Source organism: Equus przewalskii, chromosome 1, assembly GCF_037783145.1.
Source record: "Equus przewalskii isolate Varuska chromosome 1, EquPr2, whole genome shotgun sequence".
Lineage (NCBI taxonomy): Eukaryota > Metazoa > Chordata > Mammalia > Perissodactyla > Equidae > Equus > Equus przewalskii.
In genome coordinates, this window is record NC_091831.1 from 124,468,085 (window position 1) to 124,486,551 (window position 18,467).

General features: G+C 51.0%; 1 protein-coding gene across 10 annotated transcripts in view; it reads right to left on the minus strand.

Annotated features, from left to right (window-relative positions):
• CORO2B (coronin 2B) overlaps positions 1 to 18,467 on the minus strand; it is a 137,973-nt gene that overhangs the window by 2,395 nt on the left and 117,111 nt on the right. For all 10 annotated transcript variants that reach the window (XM_070622537.1, XM_070622567.1, XM_070622491.1 and 7 more), the window contains exons 4-11: positions 11,680 to 11,829; positions 10,839 to 11,003; positions 8,506 to 8,622; positions 8,266 to 8,370; positions 7,606 to 7,702; positions 4,026 to 4,138; positions 3,583 to 3,673; positions 3,239 to 3,378 (exon numbers count right to left, since the gene is read on the minus strand). In XM_070622537.1, coding sequence (XP_070478638.1) covers positions 3,239 to 3,378; positions 3,583 to 3,673; positions 4,026 to 4,138; positions 7,606 to 7,702; positions 8,266 to 8,370; positions 8,506 to 8,622; positions 10,839 to 11,003; positions 11,680 to 11,829 — 978 coding nt within the window. The remainder of the gene's footprint in view (positions 1 to 3,238; positions 3,379 to 3,582; positions 3,674 to 4,025; positions 4,139 to 7,605; positions 7,703 to 8,265; positions 8,371 to 8,505; positions 8,623 to 10,838; positions 11,004 to 11,679; positions 11,830 to 18,467) is intronic.

Sequence of the window (18,467 nt, forward strand, 5' to 3'; positions counted from 1 at the left end):
TGTTTTACATCCTTCTCTTCTTAAGAAAGCTTAGGGTACAGAAATGGAATCTAGCTTTTTTCCTGCTGACATGGGACTACCAAGGGGATACCACGGTTTGCACTGGGCAGTGATGCATTTGTGGCCATGGGTGCAGGCAAAGCACAGGTATCCTGACAGCCCTTCCTGGAGATGAGTCCCTGGATCAACCAGTCTCTCCATTTCTTGCTTAAAACAGATCGACAGATGCTCACAAAACACTGAGCCCTGGAAGGCAGGCGGCTACTTGAGGACTCCAACATGTTTAAGTTGAACATTACCAACAAGCAGTTGTGTTTGTCCTCAAATTTCCTGGTGTGAGTCGAATTTGTTCTTATAATTGCATAATTTAATTAAATCTGATATAAACACAAGAAAGAGAAGTTGCTGTTTCTATAAAAACTAAGTTGAATGCATTAGAAAGTCTTGATAGAGGTGATGCTAAAAACCTTGCTGCTGAGCTAGGTGTGGATGACGTCACCATAGAAGATTGGGGAATATTCTACATCTCGACTGTGGGGTAGTGGTTACACAGCTGTATGCATTTGTTAAAACTCGTGGAACTATGCATTATGAAGAGTGAATTTTACCATAGGTAAATTAGACCTCAATAACCAGTCTTAAAAAAAAATGCGGAAAACTCCGAGAAAACTAGGGCTTTGTTTTCAGATTGACATTAAGTTCCTGTTCCACCTAAAAGAAACTGAAACTGGAAATTGGAGTTAAAGTGCGATATATGTGAGAGGGACATAGCTGACCCCAGCCGGGGGAGGCCTCAAAGAAAAGACCTTGATGCTGCATCAAAATATGTTGGAGGAATCTATGTTTTTGTTTTAATGAAAATAAATGGTTTAAAGAGTGTATATATCATTTTTGTGATTCTTTCCTTTAATTGACTTTAAAAAAAATTAACCAACAAACCAGCCCTGGTTACGTGTCTTCAGGGGGCTGATAAGCTTTTTGCCCACACCAAATGATTCCATGCAGTCTTGTGCCTTCCAAGTTCTTGAAATTTCTTTGCATAATTTATTGGTTAGCTTTTTCCACAAAAACAGCTTTATTGAGGCATAATTCACATACAATAAAGTTCACTCGTTTTAAGTGTACAATTCAGTGATATTTAGTAAAGTTACAGTTATGCAACCATTAAACTCCTCCCCTGGGTCAAGCTACCAATTGTCTCTTCACACAGACCAATGTGTCCAGCACCTACAGCCCCATTTTCTAATTAGTTGCTTCTGATCTGCTCTGATGATTAAAATTGCGGGTAAACCAGAGTTAGCAGGCTCTAAGCGAATTTCTTCCTAACGAAGAGGTGCACAAGCTTTAATGTAGAGAGACTGTGGCATCTGTGTTGTTGGCTCAGAGACCCTTTAAAATTGTCCTCCACGTCCTCAGTTCTGATTCATATAGACAAGCCTATAGCTAGATGTTACTCAGTGTGACTACTCTTCCACTCTGCCTTCTCCACACTCGATACTAGAACTGGATTCAGGCTCTTGTTCTGACTCACGCCCACCTGGGCTACTGTGGCAACTCAGGTATCTCTATCTTCTCAGGATACTTAAAAATATATTTTTTTTAAATGGAAAATGCCAAATATATGCAAAAGTATAAAGAATAGCCTCATGAACCTTCAGGTACTCATCAGCTAGCTTCAACAGATAACATGTGACCATTTTTGCTTTGTATCTACTCCTACCCACTTCTCCTGCACACCCCCCTGGGGGATTATTTTGAAACAAATCCTATTTATCACATAATTTCATCCAGCCCTAGAAATCTGAACATCCCTCTTATAGACTTGTCTATATGACTCAGAACTGTGAAGTCCCAGAGGTCAGGAATCATTTTATTTTTATGAATCATAATGGTAATTGTAAGTTGGTGTGACAAGAAGCCTCTAAGATTCCCCCCCACCACGTTCTCCCCTCCCCTCAATGGTGGACTGGACCTAGTCACTTATTTCAATGAATAGAATATGGCAGAAGTGATGGGATATCATTTCCAAGGTTAGGTCACAAAAAGACTGTGGCTTCCATCGTGGACACCCTCTCTTGCTCACTCACCCTGAGGGATGCCAGCTGCCATGTTTTGAGCTGCCCTCTGGAGAGGTCCATTTGGCAAGGACCTGAGGGAGGTTTCTTGCCAACAACCCATGAGGAACTGAGACCCTCAGCCCAACAGCCTGTGAGGAAACGAGTCCTGCCAACAACCATGTGAGTGAACTTGGAAGGAGATCCTTCCACGGCTGAGCCTTCAGATGTGGCTGCGGCCTCAGTTGACAGTTTAACTACACCCTCATGAAGACTTTGAGCCACAGGCACCCAAAGAAACGATGAGATAAATGTTTGTGGGTTTAAGTCACTCAGTTTTGGGGCTAATTTGTTACATGGCAATAGTTAGCTAATATGGTTAGCCACTTTAAGCACTTGATATGAGCCAGGAAGACTGGTAGACACTTAGGGATTATCTTTTTAATGCTCACAGCATTTCATATCTCCATTTTACCATGAGGAAATGGACTTAGAAAAGTCAGAAAACTTGCTCAGGCACAGCCAGGAAATGGCAGAGCCGGGATTCAAATGCAGGTGGGTCCATGCAGCCATCTCTACTTCAGCTGCATCAAGCCAAGTGCCTGGCACAGGGAAGGCATTCTGCAGATCACGGCTGAGCTGAACTGTATTGGCACCAGGGAGTGAGGGTGTGGTTGGAAGGAGAAGCCTTTGGGGGACACGGACAAGGCCTAGCTATGGTTGCCCCTGACTGAGCTGCTCCCATTCTAACGGCACAAAGAATACTTTCATAAACACTCAGCCTCTTCCACAAAAACAGGAAATTGTCAGACCCCATGGCCATGCAACACCAGGGGGAAGGCAGTGCTGTAATGCACGAGGCCGGCTGTTCCCTGTGAGTCAGGACTTTATAACGCCCGTAACACCAAAGACAGTGACATTCTGAAATGGATTCACGAGGAGACACATAACTCTGTGGTTTAGTGAATTTGAGGTAGGGGGAGGGGCATCAATATCCGTTCCATATGCCAGCCTCTATTTATTGGGGTCAGAGGCAATGGAAGCCAATAGCAGGTTACTTATGGTATTTGTCACCAAAAGAAAAATGCCTCAGAATGGAGCTGGCTTAAAGGCCTGAAGCCCATAATTGAAATGTAAGGTCTCACTCCTCCAGGGCCTGTGGAGGTAATAACTTATTTCCTTACCTCGTTCTCTGTCCGAGGTGGGACATTTTCTAATAAATCTATTCCATTGACCACAACACTCTTCTTTTCTTTGATGGGAGCCTTAAATACCATTTTTGAGGACTTCTTATAGCCTTCTTTCAGTGACATCAACACAGGATCTAGGAAAGGCAAGGAACATATTCTCACTGATCATTCGATGGACTGTCAGGTGACGGTGTCTCTCACTGACACCATGCTTGACAGTTGGCCATTGTGAGGGGAAGTTCAAACAGGAGGATGTGCAAGGAAAATGGGGCAAGCTAGACCGCAGGCGAAGGCTGCAGTCCCTGCGCCTCTTCCGTGAAGCCCACCCCTTGCAGTACCTCGGTCAATGCCTCCCAGCCATTCATCAGGGGTCAGAGCTGGCTCCGTGCCTGGCGTCATGGGGTAAATGTCTTCCTGGTAGGAATCCGACTGCAATGAGGGGAACAGAAGAGTGGACAGATGGGGGGCTGCTGAGAGAAGCCCTGTTCTCCAGCCAGACGCTTCTCCTTGCCGACCTCCAACCGTGCTACCTGCTTTGCTGCCTCCAAGGCTTTGCACTCAGTGTCTCCCCCCTGGAATTCCCACCCTGCATACGTGAGCAAGCCAAACTGTCCCCACCTCAGAATCACCCCCACCCCCACCCCAAATTGGGCCTGAAGACCCTAGTCCACAGGACCCATAACTTATGTCTTCTTCTGGGCTTCCCCAGGCTTACAGTCAGTGGCGAGTGAGCTAGGATTCAATGCAGGGGGCCCTTGGAGGCGGGCCCAGCCTCACTCACCCTCCGGGGCACGATCATGGAGATGGGCTCGATCAGGCCCTTGAGAGTCACCAGCTTGTAGAAGCGGAACACCTCGCAGGCCGACACATCCAGCCCGTGCTTGGGCATGACCCCTGTGGACAGGCACACACGGCTCCAGGGGGGCCTGGGATTCCCCCTCCATGCCCCTCCTCCCTGAGGTCCTTGGCCAGGGGAAAGGCCCAGGGTGTGGGCACTAGGTGTGTAGGCAACGATCCAGGGAGAGGGGAGCAGGTGGGCTGGGGGCTTCTTGAATCGGGCCTGTCTCTGGGTGGTAGCTTCTCAAATAAGCCCCGTGGGCTAGACCTGCCTCAGGAAGGTGCACACTTTAGGATCGGGGCCTTTCAGAACTGGACGGTGCTGCAGAAATATTTGAATCTAGTCCATTCTGTCTACAGATGAGACTCATGAGGGTCAGAAGGGAAGAGGCTTGCCCAGGGTCACAGAGTGTTGTCACAGCATAAGCCACAGAGCCTTCTGAAATGAACTGGCTTCCCTAAGCCTCTGTGTCACTGGTCCTCAGAGAGAAAGAAGGAGGGAGAAACCTTCCCCCGCGCACCCCAGGAATTTAAACGCAGCCAAAGACAGCTGTTCTCTCATACGTCTTCCAGGACCAACAGCGTGTGTGTATATTGTCCGCGTGTGTGCACTAGCCACGGTGTGCCTAGGAGCTGCACGGACTGGACACTCACTGGGGGAGTTGTGCAGTGTGGTGTTGAGAGCACAAGCTTTGGGGTCGTACAGACCTGGGTCTGAATCCTGACTCTGCCCCTCTTCCTGGCTGGGAGCCCTTGGGCAAATCACTACTCCTCGGAGCTTCGGGTCCCTTGGCTGCTTAGTGGAGGGCCGTGGTGCCCTCGTGAGGGGGTCAGGGGACTGAGCACAAAGATGCTCAGTAACTACCCGGCACTGTGATGAGCACAGGTAACACTAGTTCTTTCCTCACGATGTGAGTATGAGTTAAGGTTCTACCTCTTCTCGACTGGAATGGAGGGCTGTTCTTCCAGATAAGGGAATTCCAGGCACTGGAGAGAAGTGGCCTAATGGTACCCAAGTGGAATTTGAAGCCACTGGACTTGGGTTTGAGTTCTGGCTCTGCCACTTACGTGACCTGCCTGTGGTGAGCTCCTTAGGCACTTTGAATCTACAGGAAGTGCCTGGCTCATGGTAAATGCTCAGTAGTCGCCACAGGTGAGGAGGATGAGTAGAAATTGTTATCCTCGGCTCCTCCCTCTCCTCCCTAAGTCCTGCTGACACTACTGTCCACACATCTTCTGGGCTTATCTTCTCCTCCCTGTCTTCAGGCCATCCCCCAAGCTACCATCCTCTCTTGCCTAGAAGTTCACAAAAGCCTCTAACTGGCCTCTCTGCCTCCCTCCTGCCCTTTCAAAATCCATTCTCCCAATCCAATCTCCCTACAGAAGCAAGAGCAATCTTAAATTAACCTTTTAGGTCACATAGCATTGCCCCATCTCCAACGCCCGTCACCCCCAAGAAAAAGAAGACCTTCCAGTGAGTTCCCCAAAAATCCAAACCCTTCCCCCGTGTGATGGTTAATTTCACATGCTGGTGGACTCGGTAAAGCAGACTGCCCTCCTCGAGGGGGGTGGGCATCACCCAATCAGTTGAGGGCCTGAGTGGAACAAAAGGCGGAGGAGGGGGGAGGGGCCTCTTTTATTCTGCCTCCCTGCTTGAGCTGGGACGTCTCCTCTCATCTTCTCCTGCCCTCAGACTGGGATTTACGCCATCGTCTCCCCTGGTTCTCAGGCCTTCAGACTCAGACTGAATTACACCACTGGCTTTCCTGGCGTCATTCTCCAGCTTGCAGATGGCAGACTGTGGGACTTCTCAGCCGCCATAATCATGGGAGCCAATTCCTCATAAATCCCCTTCTACATACATTTGGTTGTTTCTCTGGAGAACCCTAATACACCCTGTCTAATGCACCCCCCCGGATCTGGCCCCTGCCCACCTCTCCAGCTCAGTCTCTTGACGCTCTCTCCATCTTGCGCTATGTCAGAGTCTACTCTGTGCTTAGCCATGTTGACCGCCCTTCCATTCCTAGAACATGCCAGGCTCATTCTTTGAACTAACTGGTCTTCCTGCTGTCTTCCCTTTTGCCCCTTCCTGCCTTTCAGAGCTTATCTTAAAATGCCACCTCCACAGTGAGGCCTTCTCTGACCACCTGGTCTAAAATCACCGCCAGTCACTCTGTGTCCTATCACCCCATTTGATTCTCTGCTTAGAACTTACTACCATCAATATTTTCCTTCCTTCTTTGTTTATGGTCTGTCTGCCCCTCAGTGGAAAGTGAGTAAGGCCGTGTTCTGTTTTATTTATCACTGCATCCTTGGACCTAGTGCAGCGTCTGGCACCTGGCTGGCACGCATTAAATGTTTGTTGAACAACTACATGAAGGAGCAGGTGCTCTGCCAGGTGCATTGTACACACGGCTTCTAAGCTTCACAAGAGCCCCTCAAGGTAGGTTTGATTATCCCTATTTTACAGATGAGGAAAACCGAGACTCAGAGGGGTAAGTATGCAGTTGAATCCGAAAATAAACCTAGTTCGGGCTCCAAAGTCCAGGCTGCTTTTTATACTATCTGATAAAGAGATGACAGTGAGGAAGCTGAGGATGACAGAGAGCTGGGGAAGGGTGAAGTCAATGGAACGGCCATTAGGACCGCAGGGGTTGTTAGGACCTTGGGCATACGTCTGGGCCTCCATTTTCCTGTTGGTCACTGGGCCGGGCTTCTAGCCCTGATGTCTTTGAAGCTGGCCCTCAGGCCCTGTCCATAATACCAGATCCTCTGAGGGAACAAGCCAGACTCAAGTCCTAAGGAGGGTGGGAACAGAGCCTCTGAAGAGATTTCTTCTATTGGGTGATTTGGACCCCAAATGGGGAACAGCTGAATAGTGTGCACTGCCAGGGTTAGTTAATAAGAATGACAATTTCACTGTAAGATTTTCGTGGCGGGAGAGTGTGGGGTGTCCAGAATGTCTCGCCCCTCACCCTGACTCACTACACTCCGTCAATCCTGGGTCCTCTCTAGGATTTGCCTGAGAACCTGGGGGTCCTGGGGATGCAGTGATGGGGACAACCTGGAACTTCCTCCTTCCTCTCAGGCAAGGATAGAGCTGTTCCTGGGGACCAGGAATCCTGGCTTCTCAGAGGCTTCCAGAAGGGGCCTGCGTCTAGCCCCTGCTCTGACCTTTGGCTGCTGAACCACCTCCCCCCAGTGTCAGAACCAGGCTGGGCTTCAGCCTCCCCCTCTGCAATGGGGATGAAGATACGGTGTGGGCTGCTGATAACCAGAGGTGGCGGAGGATGCCAGCGTCACGGAATGATGGAGCCGGTCAAGTGGGTGGTGACAGGCTGGCTGGAGGAGGGCAGGCTGGCCTTCATAGGGGCAACACCTGTAGGTTCAACTCTGACTTGCCCATGAGCTGTGGCCTTCTGCGTCTGAGTTTTCATTTGGCGGGGAAGAGGTATCCCATGAGCCAAATGTCCAGGCTCTTCTTCCATAGCCTAACAGCCACGGCAGCCTCTGGACCCCCTTACCGAGGCCTTTCTGCGGGGCTGGGGAGCGGAACTCCATGAGGTAACTCAGGTAGGGCTTCTCAGTGCTGATCTCGTAGTACCGGATGTTTCCATCTCCCTGGGGGCAAGGAGAGGGAGGTGAGGAAGGCAGGGGGAGGCGAGGGCTGAGCAGGCTCTGGTCCCTGAGGTCTGCTGAAGAGAGCCTCTGCTGTGCCCCAGAGGTGGTCAAAAGACCAGGGAGACCTGGCCTCTAGACCCCCGGTGGGTCTGCCACAGGGGACTTGCTGGGTGTGTGTGTGTGGTGTGTGTGAGTGTGTATGCGCACGCGCATGTGACTATGGACAGCCTTTCTAACAAACAAGGCCATATTTGTCAAAGATCTCCTGGCAGGTTCCTCACATTCCATCACTAGTCATTGTCCTCTGCACTTCAGGCTCTGATCTTATTCCAACATAAAACCCTCTCCAGCCCACCTCTGAAGGAATTCTTTGTGATTGAATTTCAGTGAGAATGAGTGTCCAACTTGAGGGTAGGTTTCGATGGAAGAGAGTGAGACCCAGGCTGGGTCAGGGGAAGGCCAGAGAGGTCAGGCTGGCTCTTCTTAGGGGAGCAGGGCGGGAACAGGGGCAGGGCAGGGTCTCTCACAGGCTGCCCCAGTACCCCCCCCCAACCTTCTAGTACCTTTCCAGCCAGGTAGAGCATGTGGGTGTCAGCGTCATAGAAGGGGAACAGGAGGCCGGAGAGCCCATCAATTTCCTCCTCTATCAGGGGCATGGACAGGTCCTCCTGTGGACCGGAGCGGGGCCAGCGTCAGCCGATGTCCAGGCAGGACGGCTCCTCACCTTCCCAAACCCCAGCAGAGCCCCCAGAGTTAACATGAAACATCCTTTTCTGTTACCACTCAGCCTCCCTGCGGCTGACCTGGTCCCAGAGGGCGATCTGTCTTGTGTTCCACCTGGAGACCCCGGTGGTGAGCAGCCGCTTCATGTTTCCCAGGAACACCACCCGGTTCACTCTGTGGTTTTTGCAGTTCGCCTCCTGACGGGGACAGAGACAGCTGGTGAGCCAGGGCCCCCAGACACCAGGGGACTGTGGTGGGCTGGATGGCGGCCCCAAAAGATATGTCCATGTCTTAATCCCCGGAAGTGTGAATGTTTCCTTATTTGGAAAAGAGTCTTTGCAGATGTAATTTTAAGTTAAGGATCCTGAGATGGGAGATGGCCCTGGATTATCCAAGTGGGCCCTCAGTGCCATCATGAGTGTCCTTATGAGAGACAGGCAAAGGCAGATCCCATAGACACACGGAGGAGAAGGTGACGTGACTGCGGAGACAGAGACCAGAGTGATGCGGCCACAAGCTAAGGAAGCCAGCAACCACTGGAAGCTGGAAGAGGCCAGGACGGGTTCTCCCCGGGAGCCTCCGGAGGGAGTGCGGCTCTGCCACACCTTGACATCCGACTTCTGGACTCCAGACTGTGAGAGGATCCCTTTCTGTTGTTGTAAGCCGCCCCATTTGTGGTATTTGTTGTGGTAGCCCCATGACACGAATACGGGTGATGTGGAGCACTGAGCCCCGGGACCAGGACAGAGGTCTCTCTGCACATCCCAGAGCCACCCGGGAGGCAGGCAGCTAACACTGACCAAGTCCAGCAGCACCAGAACTGCAAGCGCTCTCGCCACAATACCTCACAACCATCCCTACCGGGAGGAAGCTCCAAGGGGAGGACCCAGAGGTGCAGGAGGACCCAGACTCAGCCGGACTCAGCCGGTTCCCTGAGCAACACTTCCCCTTGCCAGGGGCTCCATCTGAGCTGGGCCATCCTCTGCCTCCTCTCCTGCCTCTCAGCTCGTGACACCTCCTTTTCCTCCTGACCCACGCGGTTCTTTGCCAGGATGAGTCAGCATCAGGCCAGAGACCAGAGGCTGGTGGAGCCGTGCAAAGACCCAGGCTGGTGTCACTTGCTCTGGATTTTAGTTCCACGTTCTGTCAAAAAAGTGTAACCTGGGAGGAGTCCCTCACCCCTTCTGGGCCTGCGTCCATGTCTGTGAGGTGGAGGCTGGATTCTCTGCCCTCTGACGTCTTTTCTGCTCGGCATCGGCGCCGGGTTTGAATTCTAGCTCCTCCTGTAACTGAGATTCAAGTCTCCGACGCTCTCCAAGGCTCAGTGTTCCCATGTGTGAAATGGGAGGGTAACAGCAGCCCCTCAGAGGGACTGTTCTGAGTACTGACTGAGGTGGAGCTCTTGGCGTAGTGTGTGCCACACAGCGAGCTCTGAGTCAATGCTGGTGAGTACTGATGCTGCTAATAACCATGATTATTAGTATTTATAGTAGTATCAGTACATGACTTTCTTTTTTTTTTTTGAGGAAGATTAGCCCCCAGCTAACATCTGCGGCCAACCTTCCTCTTTTTGCTGAGGAAGACTGGCCCTGAGCTAACATCCGTGCCCATCTTCCTCTACTTTACATGTGGGATGCCTACCACAGCATGGCTTGCCAAGCGGTGCCATGTCCGCACCCGGGATCCGAACCAGCGAACCCCAGGCCGTCGAAGTGGAACGTGCGAACTTAACTGCTGCGCCACCAGGCCGGCCCCAGATGACTTTCTGGTCTTGCAATATTGGACTCTTTCAAGATAAACACAACCAGGTCATGCATCAGTCCTTTCTAGTGTAGTAGGTAAACCTCAAATTTCATCTAAATTTTCCATCCCACCTAGCTCCATGACTGGCACACAGTAGGTGCTCAAGAAATGTTAATTTCTTACTCCCAAATGGCATATAATCCCTTCCTCACAGTCAAGACACAGGAGACTCAAAGACTAAAGCTGGAGCTACGTCCACAATCAACCTCCCCACTTGGAGGTGAGCTGGCACCCTGAGCCATTTCTGCCAGGCTCATCCCATGAAGATGGCTGGGCAGTGAGTCCAAAGGCCCCTCCTCCTGTGCCCATGATTGGGTTCGGTCAAAACCCAGGGATTTATATGTTGAAGGATTTCACCAGCTGGGCCCCCAGAGCAGGCCAGAAGAAACCCAGGGCTGACGAGAAAGGGTACTGAGGTCCCTCGCCACCCAGAACAAGGCAGGGTTCCTATGAGCTGAGAAGGGCCCAGAACAGACAAGCTGGTCAACAGGTGCAGGACCGGTGCATGAGAGAAGGAGAGCTGGCACAGCCTTTTCCTCCAGGTCTGGCTGAAAGCAGAACCCCAGGTCCCAATATCTTCCCTTCCCCGCGAAAAAATGTGGGGCTTTACCTGCAGAACGCGGCCAGAGCGGGGCTCGATCACGCGCAGTTTCTTGTCCTTGCATGTGGTGGTGAGCAGGCTCCCGTCGGTGTTGAAGGACATGCAGAGGATCACGTCCGAGTGGCAGTCGATCATCTTGACTGGCTCACCCACGTCCAGGTTCCAGATGAGGACCTGGGAGGGTGGACATGCAGGAAGTGGGGTCAGTGCTGCTGCTGCTGTCATGGGGCGCCTGTCCCTGGTCTGCACCAACTGGCTCTGGGAGAGACACCCTGTGCAGAGCCCCAGGTGTCCTGGGATGCAGGACGGTGTCATTGGGTTCTGCATCATAGGCTGATGTGTCCCGGTCACACAAATCCACGAATATCCTTGGGCCAATCCCAGACCCAGCCTGGGCTCAGTTTCTGCAACTAGCAAGAAGGATAAACATTCCTTGCCACGTCTGAGCAGCTGGCACTCCTCTTTTGAGGGCCTCCCTGCGGGTAGGGGCTGGGCTCTTTTCTCTTCCCTCTAGCAGCTTCAGTTGCTCCTTTTTCCTACCAGGAGGGCAGCATCCACTTCTTAGTTAAGAAGTGGCCAGGCAGAGAGGGTTGGCATTCTCCTCCAGTCCATCAGTGCCAGAAAAGGCAACAGAGATGCCTCCAGCCTCTGTGGAGCCCAGGAATGATGGGGTGCAGAGAAGATGCTCAGTCATGTGTAGTGAATGAATGAATGGATGAGACAGTATTGGTTAACATGCTCAGGAAAGTAATAGTGCTCCCTACAGGCCCCCCAAAGATGCCCTTCTCTCTCCCTGCCCCTCCCCACTGAGTTGGCTCTGGCCACAGCTGCCCCCCCCCCAGTTGCCCACCTTGTAGTCGTAGCCAGCACTGAACAGGATGTTGTTGGTGGTGGGGTGCCACTCGACCAGCCCCACGCGCCGGCTGTGCCCGTGCAGCTCCAGGAGAGCCTCTGTCATGTTCCGCTTCAGCCCGCCCTCGGGGATCTCCCAGATCCGCACCTGCAGGGGCAACAGAGGGCCTAGGTTGGGTGGGCAGGCCCAGGAGAAGCTTTCCGAGGTCTGCCTGGTGAGGCACCTCCCTGGCAGGGCAGTGGGCAGAGCCTGACCGAGGCCTGGGGGAGGTTCCAGGGTGTGGTCAGAAAGGAAAGAGAACATCTCCTCTTTACTTTTGGGAGGGTTTTCTCCGAGAAGTCTCTGCAGACCTCGGCAACTATTATTACTGGCATGTTGTTATTGTTATGGTCTAACCAGGCCCAGAGGACCACACCCCGAGCAGCTTTCAGCAAGGGCTGTGTCAGAAGCCTATCTCTGCTTCCCTTCCCACACCCTTCTAGAGATGTGCCTTCAGCCCCAGCTCCTCTGTTTGACCACGTGGCCTTGTCCCCCACCCTCTCCCCAACCCAGGGTGGACACCTGAGCAGAGGGAAACCCATCTGGGAGGCTGGGAGGCCCTGAGTCTCTCCTGAGAGATGATGAACTAAGGGGCAGAGACTGAGGAAATGTGGGGCCCAAGCCGAAAGGACGGGCAGAGCCTGGACGCAGCTGCTATTTTCAGACGTACGGATGCTGATGAAGAAGCAGAAAGAGAGGATCTGCAGAGAGGAGGACGAGACACACAGAGAAGCAGAGAGAGGAGACCATGTGGCCCCAGAGAGAGAGAGACTCAGTTTCTCTGCAATCCTTGAATAACCCCCTGGTCATTTGCATCAGCCCTGGTGGGCCTCTGTTTCTCTAGCCAAACAAGCTCTGCGTAGTTTTAGCCGTTTCATCTATAAATGGGGAAAAAAATCTTTGCCTTGCCTACAGGTAGAATAAAATAAGCTACTGGTTATGAAATTTGTAAATTGTAAAGTGCTCTAAATACCTAAGGAATTGACATTCTTGTTATAGTTGTTGTTATTATCATCATTAATGCTATTTGTTATGATCTAACTGGAAGGAGAGGAAAGAACACACGTGACTACAACTGAGGACATCTTTAAAACAAACGTTTTGAAAATCTGAACTCCACCCTTGCTAGTAAGGAGAAAAACAGGAAAAACAGCTTTGAGATACCATTCATGATCTTTTAAAACAGCCAAGTGGAAAAAAAAAAAGAACCAGTGTCGGCAAGATCATACTGCCACTCGTAGATTCAATCAGGGTTGGTAGTATTACCGATCAAGGTAATCTTTTAGAAGCCATTTGGCAATCTTTAGCAGGAATCATAAAGACATCTGTATTATGTTCTTTGACCTAGTAATTTCACTCCTAAATCCAGTATAGACAAAAACCTCCACACGTGAAGATGTTCGTTGCAACACGGCAAATGCAGAAACAGTAAGGGACCAACATTAGGGGAATCATTTCACATGTCCTATCAACATGGAATCTTAGCCATTCGACTGTAATTCTGAAGGCTATGAAGAAACAGGGAAAGTATGTGAAAGAAAGCCAAAGGCCGTCCCAGGGAGGGGCAGCAAGGCTGGGAACTGGGGGTGCCCCTCAGGGAACTCCCTTGGCGGGTGTCCCTCCTTGGCACTTTGCTCTCAGACTATAGGAATGAGGATTCCCCACACGTGTGTCTCCCAAAGACCCAGCTCTGTGCCTGTAGACACGGGAGGCTTCAGGGTAAGGAAGGCGGGTCCCATCAAGGATTTGGGGTCACCTTTAGGTGCACCATTCTCAGTTTAAGGACACACTCGAGAAAAGTTTATAATTAGGGGACAGTTGAATGTTTTCCCATCCCCACTGTAATCTCCTTTGCTTGCTCCAGCTCTCGGTAAAGCCCTCCCACACAGCCCTGCAAGGTGATGGGGCCTTGGAGAGGGAGGTGACATAAAGGGCATCCAGCATGCCCCACGATCTGTCCTGGACAGGCCCAGTGCAAGGGCATTCCAAGATGAGGTCTGATCTGGAAATGGCAGGGAGGGCAGAGTAGGGACCGAGGTAGATGACTCAGTAGTCACCAGTAAGACACACAGTCCTCTTGTCCCCAAATGTACTAGAGGAAGTGATCCTTGAAGAGAGGAGACTAATGCTTGGGTTAGGCACACACACACCACATACACATCACACCATACCACACCCCAATACACACCACACCACGCACACACCCAACTACAACATCCCCTCACCCCCCCACATACCACATACCCCCACCACACTACACATACACACATACCACACCCCACACACACACGACACCCCGACACACTCCTCTCACACACACAGACACACATTTGTTTTTACCCAAGGGATGCTATTATACTCGTGCTTCTGCAACTTTCTTCTCTCACGTAACAGCAGAGAGGGCATCTTTCCGCACCACTACACGCAGATGTACCTTATCTTTTTTCTTTCTTTCTTTCTTTCTTTTTTTAAAGATGGGCACCTGAGCTAACATCTGTTGCCAATCTTTTTTTTTTCTTTCTCTTCTTCTCCCCAAAGCCCCCCTACATAGTTGTATATTCTAGTTGCAGGTCCTTCTATTTGTGGCATGTGGGACGCTGCCTCAACGTGGCTGACGAGCAGTGCCATGTCTGCGCCCAGGATCCGAACCGGCGAAACCCTGGGCCGCTGCACATGGGCTTAACCATTCAGCCTCAGGGCTGGCCCCCTGCCTTATCTTTTTAAGTGACCAGAGGGACATCTGTTGTATGCCTGTGCCATGATGGGTTTAATCACCCTTCATCCACGGATGTCTGAGTCCTGCCCCCTTTGCACCGTACAATTCATTTATGGTGATTAGCCCTGTAATGTGGTTTGTGCATGGGTGTGAGTATTCCTGTAGGACAACTGCCTGGCAGTGTTTCATTTTTTTATAGTTACTATGAAATTGTCCCCAAAGGCTGTCCCAGTTTTCCCCAACAGAGTCTGAGGGTGCTGCTTTCCCTGTCTCTCTAAAACTGTATCTTCAAACATGGATGTGCCCCTCGGATGAAATGCCTTCTGTCTGGATTTGCATTTCTTTGATTCCTAGAAATACTGGGCACCTTCTTCCATGCTCACTGGCCACCCTTGTTTGCACTTGAGTAGGAAGCTCAAGAAGCTTTCAGACTCAAGGAGATGAGAGTTCAAGGGGCCGAATGTCAGGCTGGTGTGGAGGCGTTTGGGGGCAGAGGACCGTGTCTATAGATACCTCATACAGCATCTTGAGGACAGCGGACAAGTATGCACATGCACGGATGCCAAGTCATTCAACGCGTAAGTGTTGACTGAGGCAGGGGAGTGGCCTCTGGGCTTTGAGAAAGATCTTTGAAACAGAAAGTTGAGCCTCATTCATTCCACACACACCTCTTAAGAGCCAGGCCCTTGCCAGTCATGGGATGGGTGCAGAGCTGGCCCCGTGCCTGCTCTTGAGCAGCACACAGTGGGGCTGGCAAGGCTGAGAACCCACAGGAGCACAGATTGAGGGGAGCCTCGAATGCAGTCTTGGGGGTGACGGGGTGGGATGGTCTGGGAGGAGCAGGTTAGAAGAGGGCATGTTGACCCATGTTTGAAAACAGACTGGGAATGTGGGGAAGGGTGAAGAGACACACAAACGACCGGGGTGTGTGGGTTTGGGGACAGTGAGTGGGGCAATTGCAGGCAGCTGGCCTGGCTGGTGTGGAGCAGGCTGGCAGGGAACAGCGGAGGCCGGAGGCCATGTGTGTTACACCTGGTCACCAGGGCCCAAAGAAGCCCTGCTTGGGTGGAGTTTCAGAAAGACCCTGGCCCAGAATAGTCTAATTCCTGAGCAGCCAGTTGAGGTTTCCCTGGGTGCCTCAGGGGCCAGATGGAGGCAGTGGTACGCAGAGCTGTGTGGTGAGGCTGCACCCGGGCTCCTATCTCACTGACCGGCTATGTGATCTTGGACCAGCCAGTTAACCTCTCTGGGGCTCAGGCTCCTCGTCTAGAAGATCAACTGGGACGTGTGCACCTTTAGAGGGGTGTGCATTAAACCAGCTGGGCTTCAGAGTCCTTGTAAGTGTGAGCCTTTCCAGCCACAAGCTGATTTGTTGGTGTGACAGCTCTGCGTGAGAAGCTAGGGGCTAAGCCAAGGGGACAGGGAAGGCGGGTAGTGTCTGTCCCCAGCTCAGCCCCTGGACTGGATCCAAGTCCTGGGGAGCCAAGGGTGGCAGGGGGAAGCCAAGAGCTGTTTTTACCAATAACTGTGAGATGTAGGGTCCTGGGCAGGGTTTGGGGAACCCAGGTGAAAAATGTCCCACAGAGAAGGAGAAAGAGCCTTGCCTTATCTCCACTAGATAGCAGCCACTTCCTCCCTGGGCCCTGGTTTTCTCAGCTGCACATTGACAAGGTATTAGTTAACCTTTCACACTTCTCTGCTTTTGACATCACTGAATACATCATGGGGTGGAGGGTGGGGCAATGGCTCTGCTTGATCTGTCCTTACAGCAAAGAGTGGGTACCACAAGCTATAGGAGTGCAGAGGAGGAGCTGGAGTTCACAGTGGGCCTAAGTAGCTGGAAAAAGAATTCTAATCCCTCAGTATTCAAGGGATTTGTTGGAAACAAAGAGTGGATGGGTGGGAGGAGCGCTGTGGACCTGCCCGGAGGTCGCTCTGGGAGGGTGCTTTAATTCAACAGGAAATCCAATAGGGTCTGCCAAACCGGATTTCTGGAAGGAAGGGGAGGGGGAAAGTGGCAAAAGCACTCTCTCCAATGAGCCAGCTGTGCCCGGGACTGTCCCCTCCACAGGTCCTGGGGTCAGAGCCCTGTTTAACTCAGTTACATTCAATCCAACAAAATATGCTCAGCCCCTCCCTGTGTCACACACGTTAGACACGGGGGACAGTCCTTGGTCTCAAGTGGCTCACAGCACTGTGGTGGGGAGAGCAGACACCTGCGGCCAAGGCTAAGGAAAGGTGGCTGACAAGCACGGTTAATAAGGCTACAAAACCAAGTGTCCCTGTGTCCGGGGGAGGGAGCCACTGGCCAACCAGGTGAGAGCTTTGGGGTGAGACAAGCTCAGTTCAAATCCAGGCTCTGACCTTATTGGCTGTGAGACTTTAGCCAAATTACTTAGCGTCTCTGAGCCTCAGTCTTCTCACCTGTAAGAATAATTACACCCATAATTGTAGTTGCTATGAAGACTAAATAAAGATAAAAACATATACCCTATCAAGCAGGTTACCAAGCACTTAACAATACTTAACAATGCTTGCTTAATATTAATTACGGATTATATACAAGTTTTATAGAGATCAAATTTTAGATGTGATTTATATTTTTCATGTGCATTTTGTTGCCCCCTGTCTAGTCAACGTATGTAGTATGAAGTTTGTCTCCATTTTATGGAATGCAGCATAAATTTCCTCTTTAAAATTATTATGTGATTATGAAGGTGTCTGGTTGGGTCTCTCCGCTTTGCGACACACTAAGAGTCGTGGCCATTAGTGACTGAGTGTCAGGGCCCTGTGAAGACCTGCTGAGCCCCTCTGACAACACTGCTCCCAAGGGAAAGAATGCTCCATTTAGGGGATCTGCTTGTTATACAGCTACAGCAAACGGACACTATTTATTGTCTGTATCTTGGTATAGGAGCTCAGAGGAAAAAGTGGAGTTCCCAGTGGCCCTAAGTAGCTGGGAGAAGATATGGATTCCAACTCCTTAGTATTTACTTAAAAAGCAACTCTGTTTTGAGTAGTGTGGGGCGGAACAGGAAAGTATAAGACATGGGTTCCACGCTCTGGAAGCATCCAATTTAGCTGTACTACACTACAGAGTCATCGGCCTTAGGGTTTCCATCCAACCCCTCCACAGATACATTGCTTGGAGCCAGGATCACAGCAACTTTCACGTCTTCTGCAGTGAGATGAGCTCAATGGTGAGGGTCTTGCCCAGAGCCAGGAGGCTCCTGGAACTCTCACCTCCCCATTTCTTGCCAATTATTCTGTTTACTCCTAGAAACTGAGTTTATTGTCACTCACCTAAACAAGAGGTAGAATCTCAAAGTCTACCTTAATGTTGAGATCTTCTGACCACCTCACTGTTTGCCACCATGGGAAACAAATCCCTCCAAACCCAGGGAGGTAAGAGAGGCTGCCTGAGGCCCCAGGAGGGAGCATGGCTGAGCATCTACTGCTGAGTCCTGTGAGGCGGCTGCGAGAGAACTTAAGGAAATGAGTAAATGTGGGGCTGGACACATAAAAGGATACGTGCTACCTAATACTACTACTATTATTATTTTGATAATTATCCTTACACAGATAAGGAAATGAAGTACAGAGAGGGTAGGAAACTTGCTCAGGTCACACAGCTAGGAAGCGAGGAGCTGGGACTCAAACTCAGGATTTGAATCAGGCAAACTATCCAGTTCCTTTCTTCTGAAGCCCTGCCCCTGCCCCATCCCTTTCTTCTCCCCTGGATGGAATCTGACAACCTGGAGAGGGCATAGTCTGTCCTTCTGCCCATCTATTCCAGGAAAGAGATGCAGCTCCCTGACTCCAAGGATCTAGAAGTCACCCTTCTTGGGGCACAGACAACCTGCCAGGCCACCCATTGGATGGTCAACTCCTCCATAGAGGGGTGGGGTCTTTTAATTCACTGCCCTATCTCCGAGGCAAGCAACAGTGCCCGGCACAAGATAGGCATCCAAGACATACTTGTTGAAAGAATGAACCAATGGAAGAACCCAAGAAACCCAGACACCTTTCT